General features: G+C 37.1%; 1 protein-coding gene across 1 annotated transcript in view; it reads right to left on the bottom strand.

Annotated features, from left to right (window-relative positions):
- Window positions 1-8,888, bottom strand: part of LOC107680943 (glycine receptor subunit alpha-4-like) — a 41,636-nt gene that overhangs the window by 6,352 nt on the left and 26,396 nt on the right. Inside the window, 4 exon segments of the mRNA XM_016477037.1 lie at window positions 1,477-1,566; window positions 1,569-1,652; window positions 4,916-5,130; window positions 5,411-5,548. Of these exon segments, the coding sequence (XP_016332523.1) occupies window positions 1,477-1,566; window positions 1,569-1,652; window positions 4,916-5,130; window positions 5,411-5,548 (527 nt within the window).

Genomic DNA, 8,888 nt, shown 5'->3' with positions numbered 1-8,888 from the left:
GAGTTCTTTTGCCACTGCGCCACATTTTGTTCTTTTTTTGTTATGTTTTAGGATGTGTGTCGAGATAAAAGTAGTTTTAACATCGTAAAAACAAATCTTGAGACCCCTGCAATCTGTTCCATTCCATTGTGCTCTGACTAGATGTTTTCGAATGCAACAACAGGCAGTGTTATTATTTTTAACTAAAAGTAAAACTATTAAAATTGTCTTGATAATTAAAATAAAGATTAAATAAAATATAAATATTAAATGTAACTCTTAAACTTTTAAACAAAAATATTTGAAATGAGTTCTAAAATTACTAAAGTAAAAATCTATTTAATCTCTCTCTCTCTCTCTCTCTCTCTCTATATATATATATATATATAACCTGCGTGTGTGTATATATATTTATAAATAACTAAAACTAATAAAAATGACTAATATAACGACAATGTTTTTTTTTATATTAGCACCCCCTAAAAAAAGGCATTGCATGAATCTGAAACCAGTCTAATTATACATCTGATAAGTGAACTAGTCTTTCAGGCAACCCACAGCTGGTTGAAAATATGTGGTTTTGTTCATCCCTGAACTGGGCACGATCCTCTCAGCACCCATCTGTTTGTGTTTTCTTGAGCTAATTTGTCTATGGTGTTATTAAGGCAGGATAAAGCCAAGGATTTGTTGTATTGATTAATTCTGGCCAGTGGTTGGTCCATCAGCCTAACAGCTCTCTCAGCCAGTGACTCGTGCATCAATACCACCCAGATTGATCATTCAGACCAGAGACTTTCTTGGCAGGAGAGAATAGGACGAAGAGTAATGGCCGCCTAGATCGCCAAGGCAGGAGCGGGAGGAGAACTCGCTCATTCTTAATAGGAGTTATTCTCATTTTTCTCTCATTATTAATTCAGATCCAACGAACACACTCGTAAATCTCCAGCACTGTGAGCTTGGACGGCGAACACTGTTGTACAAGCCCAGAAAGTGCCTTAGCTGTTTTAGCCAATATAGTTTTAAATGTGATTGTTGGGCTTTGATCTTTATTATAGTCCAAAATTTCAGGATTTATAGAAATTACATTTAAAATCTGTTAACATTTAATGTGTTCAGAGTGATTTTACTCTCCAAATCCCTGAGGGTATTTTCTAAGCTTTTCGTTTAGAAGCCTCTTTAGAATTTCAGTCAGTGTCTGTGATCTCGGATCAGGAAGCAGGTTGTTGGCCTTTGGAAATTGGCTGTGGCAAGGCTTTACAAGGTGGCACAAATGGTGGGCTCAGCACAGGGGACTGTTCACTATGGAAACAGGCTGATCTGAATTCCCCCACATGAGATGTGACAGCCAGCTGTAGCCTAGTGTGACGGCAGCCATTGCCAGTGTTTGGATATGTGGCTGAGAACAATGAGAAGAGATGCGAGTCAAAGTGTAATCCAGGGTGACAGGACAGCCTGTATTTGTTTGCGTTTATGTGTGTGTGCGTTTGTCGCACTTACTATTCTCTGCCTTCGCTGCTTCTTGCGCAGCCTGATGAACTCCTTGTGTTGCCTTGACACGAAGTTGTCTGCTGCGTACTCCAGCAATGGTTGACTGCTGCGTACTCCAGCAATGCAGCAAACACAAACAACAGACAAACGGCCATCCAGATGTCAATGGCCTTCACGTAGGACACCTGGGAATCACATGGTCAAACCAATATCAATAGTTAAAGGCACAATATGTAAGATTTTTTTTATTAAAATATCCAAAAACCACTAGAACAGTGTTATATATTTTGCTGACTTGTGTACTTACATTATCCCAAATGTTTCGAAGAATGTTTCAGTCGGGTGATGGCCGCACAGAGTAGCATTATAACAGAACTTTCAAATGTATCTAGTATGATAAAACAGCGCTGCTTTTCCCCCCACATACTCATGACCGGAAGGAGCGGAAGCGGTCGACTGTGTCATAATAAAAGCCCCGCTGCTTTCGAGCCATGTGTCACGCTCGTTCAGCGGCCTTGTTTCGCTTCGACGGCTTTCAGCCTCACCCTGCTTCATTCTACTACGTTAATAAATCATTAGCTCATCCATGAACATGATTTCTGCCCGAGTCCCATCGGATTGCATCGGCTGTGGGGATGAAGACGACAACTCCCATGATTCCACACTCAGTCACGGCGTCATCAAACTACGCCTTTGTCTCTTTGTTTATTTTGAATACACACCCTCTAGCGGCGAAAAATTACATATTGTGCCTTTAATCAATAAAGGCATTGCTAGGAATAATGAGGCATTGTTGACTTTGGACTCAGTCACGGCGTCATCAAACTACGCCTTTGTCTCTTTGTTTATTTTGAATACACACCCTCTAGCGGCGAAAAATTACATATTGTGCCTTTAATCAATAAAGGCATTGCTAGGAATAATGAGGCAGTGTTGACTTTGGATTTTTATTTGATATCAATTGATGCCTTTTCACAGAAAACAGCACATAGTCTTTAGTGCTAAAACATCTGAAGTGGACATTATTTCAATTGTAAATGAATATTTCAAATTTCATACTTTTATAAGCAGGTAGAAAGGCAAAAAACATCTGAAAACATTTGGTTTAAAACGGGGTATGTCAAATTTTACAATAATTAATTTGTTTATTTTGAAATTTATGTTTAATTTACGATTCATTTATGCTTAATTTCTTTTTTCACTTGACTCATCCACACTAGTCATTACCGTGCACTGCGCATACTTTGGTTGCATGCAAGTGCACGTTGACTGCTTCTGATAAGATTGGCGGGTTTTTTCCTGAGGTAAAGAAGTGCATCACTTCACTTCACAAGGGACCGTTCATATAGAACACGTCCAAAAACGCGAGATGCAGTGCCGCGAAATATAAAAAAATGTCACGGAATGTTGGAACGGCGTCATCAAACTACGCCTTTGTCTCTTTGTTTATTTGAATACACACCCTCTAGCGGCGAAAAATTACATATTGTGCCTTTAATCAGTAAAGGCATTGCTAGGAATAATGAGGCAGTGTTGACTTTGGATTTTTATTTGATATCAATTGATGCCTTTTCACAGAAAACAGCACATAGTCTTTAGTGCTAAAACATCTGAAGTGGACATTATTTCAATTGTAAATTAATATTTCAAATTTCATACTTTTATAAGCAGGTAGAAAGGCAAAAAACATCTGAAAACATTTGGTTTAAAATGGGGTATGTCAAATTTTACAATAATTAATTTGTTTATTTTGAAATTTATGTTTAATTTACGATTAATTTATGCTTAATTTCTTTTTTCACTTGACTCATCCACACTAGTCATTACCGTGCTCTGCGCATACTTTGGTTGCGTGCAAGTGCACGTTGACTGCTTCTGATAAGATTGGCGGGTTTTTTCCTGAGGTACGGCGTCATCAAACTACGCCTTTGTCTCTTTGTTTATTTTGAATACACACCCTCTAGCGGCGAAAAATTACATATTGTGCCTTTAATCAGTAAAGGCATTGCTAGGAATAATGAGGCAGTGTTGACTTTGGATTTTTATTTGATATCAATTGATGCCTTTTCACAGAAAACAGCACATAGTCTTTAGTGCTAAAACATCTGAAGTGGACATTATTTCAATTGTAAATTAATATTTCAAATTTCATACTTTTATAAGCAGGTAGAAAGGCAAAAAACATCTGAAAACATTTGGTTTAAAATGGGGTATGTCAAATTTTACAATAATTAATTTGTTTATTTTGAAATTTATGTTTAATTTACGATTAATTTATGCTTAATTTCTTTTTTCACTTGACTCATCCACACTAGTCATTACCGTGCTCTGCGCATACTTTGGTTGCGTGCAAGTGCACGTTGACTGCTTCTGATAAGATTGGCGGGTTTTTTCCTGAGGTAAAGAAGTGCATCACTTCACTTCACAAGGGACCGTTCATATAGAACGCATTCAAAAACGCGAGATGCAGTGCCGCGAAATATAAAAGAATGTCACGGAATGTTGGAACGCCTTTTTTTTTAAAGTCTAACTTTGTTAACTTAACATTTGTTGCGAAAGCGCTGCGCCCAGGCACGAGACATTTTTTTCAGTTCTTCTGACCTACAGAATTCATGAATTTTTTAGTTCTTCTGACCTACAGAATTAATGTATTTGACAGTTTGATTTCAGAAAATATGTGAATGATCTATTAAGGAGTAATGCATTATAGCCTACTTTTCAGCTTTATCCCTCTCAGCATAAGGTTTGTTTACTTTGCTTTGAAAACACCCCCAAAACCATAATTAAAATCTGTCATGTTTCTTAGATCTACATGTCTTATTTAATTCAAAGGAATAGTTCACCCAAAATGAAAATTCTGTCTTTATTAACGGAAATTGTCCTACAATTAATTATATGTATCTTTCTGTCTTCAAAAACAAATGTGAAATTTGAAAGAGTAATCCTGGCCACTCTTTTACACTAGGGCTAAAATTACATTTTCAGTAAATCACTTGATCAACTTTACAAAACCAATTATTTGTTCATGAACTAGACTGATCTGGGTCTCAAGTTCAAAACACTCACTGATCAGATCTGATAGTAGTCAGGAAATACAGTAAGAATTGCATTTTTTCGTATGTCTTATTTAAGTGTTATAAGAACTGTTTATGGAACTGTTAAGGAATTGGAATTGTTAAGAGGAATCGCCATTGCGTTTGCAACATAATTCATAAAACGAGTTTTTTAGTGAATGAATTCTGAAACGTAATCAACTGTGCTTTCATCCTTTTCCTGCTAATTTTACAAATAGCACTTCAAGCTTATTCCCACCTCTCTCTGCTCTCATGTGTTTTTCCTCATTTTTATTGATTGTCTCATTAATACACTCATTATTTTATAACTGCACTTTCTGAAGTGTTTCTCTTTTTTTTTCTTCACAGGAGCGGAGTCATTTTGCTTATCTTACCTTGGGTAGAGAAGCTCGCGAACCGGAGCTCTGGGTGGTCATGGTGAGCACAGTGGTGATACCCAAGCCTACCCGAGCAGGGGCGGCATCCATGTTGATCCAGAAAGACACCCAAGACAGGATGACAATCAGCAGACTGGGGATGTACATCTGAATGAGATAGTAGCCCATTTGTCTCTCTAAGTGAAACTTCACCTCAATGCAGGTGAATTCACCTGGGAGATCACAAAGAGTGTCATAATAGGTAAGTAATTATGCATAGCAACTTTTAATGCATTTTTTACACCTGGTTAAGTACCTCTGGTTGTGACTTATATCTGGAGTATATTTAATAATCTTATTGCAGGTTTATGTATTGGTGACACTATTAAATGCATTTAAAAATTCATAAGAGGGCCTTGAAATCAATTCTGTATAGCACAGTGTATATGTTTTTATATATATATATATATAGATATAATTTGATGTGCATGAAGGTCATAGTAAAACATGTACCTGTGTTGTAGTGCTTAGTGCAGTAGCCAAGATCTTTTTCCTCCTTTAGTAAAAATTGTGGAAGAGTCAAGTCATCCGCCACCTGCACAGGGCTATCAGAAAGCCACTCGAAGATCAGATCATTCATGGTGTAGCCAACTGTGAAAAAGGAGAGCGAATGAGATAGAAAAATGCACATCTGTGCAAAAGAGTGTGAATTAGACCTGTCATGCTTCCTCTCTCATCCCATACTTTGTACACTGTGTAAAAGGTCATCTGTCAGACAACATACCAAAGTAGTGGATGGATAGATTGTAGGTCTGGTACAGACCTTTGGATAGTAAAGATGTCATGCTCTGGATTATTACACTATAGACAATCAGCGTATGGTAGTCTAGAAATGACGTACAGTATGACCACAAAGTATTTAAGCAAATTAATTGAAAATCTCTCTATTTTTTGCTTCATTCATGCTACTCCACAATGTCTTCACATCCCCCACATCATTCCTAACTGCTCTGTAGTACACGGTGAGATTAGGGGCCTATTAAAAATGCATGAGGCATGCAATAACAGTGTAGAATACTTGACAAATCTGAATAATATTGATGTCTATCAGAGACCCTCAGGGATTTACAAGGGCATCTATTATTCACAAACCTCCCGTCCCTCATTCGTCTTCAAAACAACAAACCCATGAAAAAATGATGAAGACTGAAAGTCCTTGAATGTCATGGTGTCTTTGAAAAGTTTGGTGTGGTTTCAAACATTGTATTCAAACTAGTACTAGGAATATGAATGTTTTCCGAGATGAGGAAGGGTTTTTTGTCTGCTGTTTCAAATGTCAATATATATCAAAAAGGCATTATATGCAATAATATTCCCATATTGTTAATCTTTTAGAACTCACTTGTTGCAGGCAGTCTAAGTGAAAATAAAGGCTCTTATCACCAAGGCTACATTTATCTATTAATGCAGTAAAAACAGTAATGTTGTGATATACGTATAATTGCAATTTAAAATAATTGTTTTCTATTTTAATATATATATTTTTAAATGTAATTCATCGCTGTGGTGTCAAGGCTAATTTTTCAGTAGCCGTTACTCTAGTATTCAGTGTCACATAATTCTTCTGAAATCATTCTAATATGCTGATGATGCTCAAGAAACATTTTTTTATTGTTTTTATTAGCAATGCTGAAAACTGCTGTGCTGCTTAATATTTTTGTGGAAACCGTGATAACATTTTTTTCAGGATCTTTTTAAGGAAAAGAAAATTCAACAGCATGTATTTGAAATAGAAATATTTTGTAATATTAAAAATGTATTCACTGTCACTGATAAATTCAGTGGCTACTTATGGCTCGTTTCCACTGAGCAGTACGATTCGGTACAGTACAGTACGGTACGCAATTATTTCCGTTTCCACTGTCAGAAGTTGTGAATGGTACCAAAATAGCAAACCGTACCTTACCACTTTTTTGGTACCTGTGAACAGAACGTGTTTATTGGCCAGGTCCATCTATGTGTAAAATGGACTAATGATTAAAAAATAGCATGGACAGAGTGCCTGTGTGAACGCCCCCTTAAATGTGCTATTTATTTTCCTGCATTCAAGCATTTTTCTCTCTAATGGCTCGTTTCCACTGAGCGTTACGGTTCGGTACAGTACAGTATGGTACGTAATTATTGTTTCCACTGTCAGAAGTTGTGAATGGTACCAAAATAGCAAACCGTACCTTACCACTTTTTTGGTACCCTTCCGTTGGGGTACCTACCACAGCAAAGGGTACCAAAAGGGTGGAGCTAAACTCACTGCAGAACGTTGATTAGTTGACTAGAATCGTCACTTTTGCATGATACAAGGGGATAAAGCTTCTTCTTCACTTGTTCCGCTCTGCTGTCCATGAGTGTTGGGCTTATTTACATCAGAGTGCGCAAACACAAAAAAATATGACCGTGTATTTTATAATTTTATATTTTCACACAGACAATAGCCGTTTGTCAATATGCGTTCTTGTCTGTTCTTGTGGACTTGTGAAATGCCATTGCCCAAAAACCCGTGTCATTTTCTAAATATTACTGTTATTGTGTCATGAAATGTAGTTTTAAGAGTTTTTCAGGCGAGAACGTAATTACTTAAAACTCAAAATCTGCGGTTTATTTATAAAGATAGCACCTAATTGAAAATTTGCTATGCCGATTTCGGAGCTCCAGGCAATCACCGTGCGCTCAGTGCTCATGTATCCGCATAGAGCAGCCTTAGCTCGGCTAGTCCTTCTGACATTTGCCGCTGGCTCTGATGTCTCTGTAGTGATTAAACACGAGATACAATTCATTTTGGGTAGGCTATATTTAACAGGCATTCGTGGTCTCATGAATCTATTATTTGTTCCTGGTCATATCGTTTTGGCTGAGCACAAAGCTGTTTATATATTTATTTTGAACTTTACTGTAGTACAGCACTGACTTTGTAGCATACGTTTGACTGAACTGTTTGCTTTTGTTTAATTTCCTCTTATATAAGCCTCTTATACTTTGTACTTATACTTTTATAATGCTATTATTGTTCATTAAAACTGACATTTAACAAAAAGAGGCAGAGTTGTGCTGTAAGAAATTAACTCATTTATAAGGGAATTAATTATTAACACTTCAAACACTGCAACACATTTTGCCTTTGCGACCACAAAATGCTACGTGCTAACCACTAGCCTTCAATGCTAATAGCTTAGCTTGGCTAATTGTTTACAAACAGCTAACAAAATGGCGCTGGCGGGCTGAAAGTTACCTCCGGAAAGGGTTCCTTCGAACTTCCGGGTTACGGCTGTTACTATGACTACATATCCTGCAATAACACACAAGCTGTGTCTCATTTACAATTTACGCCCTTCATGTGGGAATGGCGGCGCATTCCACACTGAACAACCAAAAAGCACTCTTTAGATTCTTATCTTACAGCGCTGTGTAACGCTCACTCGTTAGAGTGAGGTAAATTAATGTACAGCTTTACTGCAATTAATTCACTGTCATTTATATCTTCAGCGGATATCAGCACATATTTATACAGACAAAAACACGCGTGGATTTAACCATGATTTCACTTGATCAAGGTTTCATAATTCTCCCAAAAGTAATAATAGCGTTCGGACGCTCTCTCTGAGCACCGCGTTTCAATTTCACTAGTTTTTTTAGTGAATTAAATGGCAGAGGACTATCAGCTAGCTAATCTGATTTCCTCAAACCGGGGAGATTAATAGCAGAGTTGCATTTTGAAGTGGAAAATGCACTTATACAAATTACACTCCGAGGCCTTTTTACAGAAAGTAAACAAGGAATACGCTCGTTTCTTTCTTGTGCGCTCTGACGCGACTTATTTTGTCTCGGTGGACAATATTTAAATGTTTTTACTGCAGTTAAATTCTAAACAACAAACTCGTTTCACATTCAAACATTCAACACGCTGGTATGCTCTAATAACAGGTGCAATAGCTCACAA

Source organism: Sinocyclocheilus anshuiensis, unplaced genomic scaffold (assembly GCF_001515605.1).
Source record: "Sinocyclocheilus anshuiensis isolate Anshui unplaced genomic scaffold, SAMN03320099.WGS_v1.1 scaffold20, whole genome shotgun sequence".
Lineage (NCBI taxonomy): Eukaryota > Metazoa > Chordata > Actinopteri > Cypriniformes > Cyprinidae > Sinocyclocheilus > Sinocyclocheilus anshuiensis.
The sequence above is the reverse complement of the archived record's forward strand: the minus strand, read 5'-3'. Positions and strand labels throughout refer to the sequence as shown.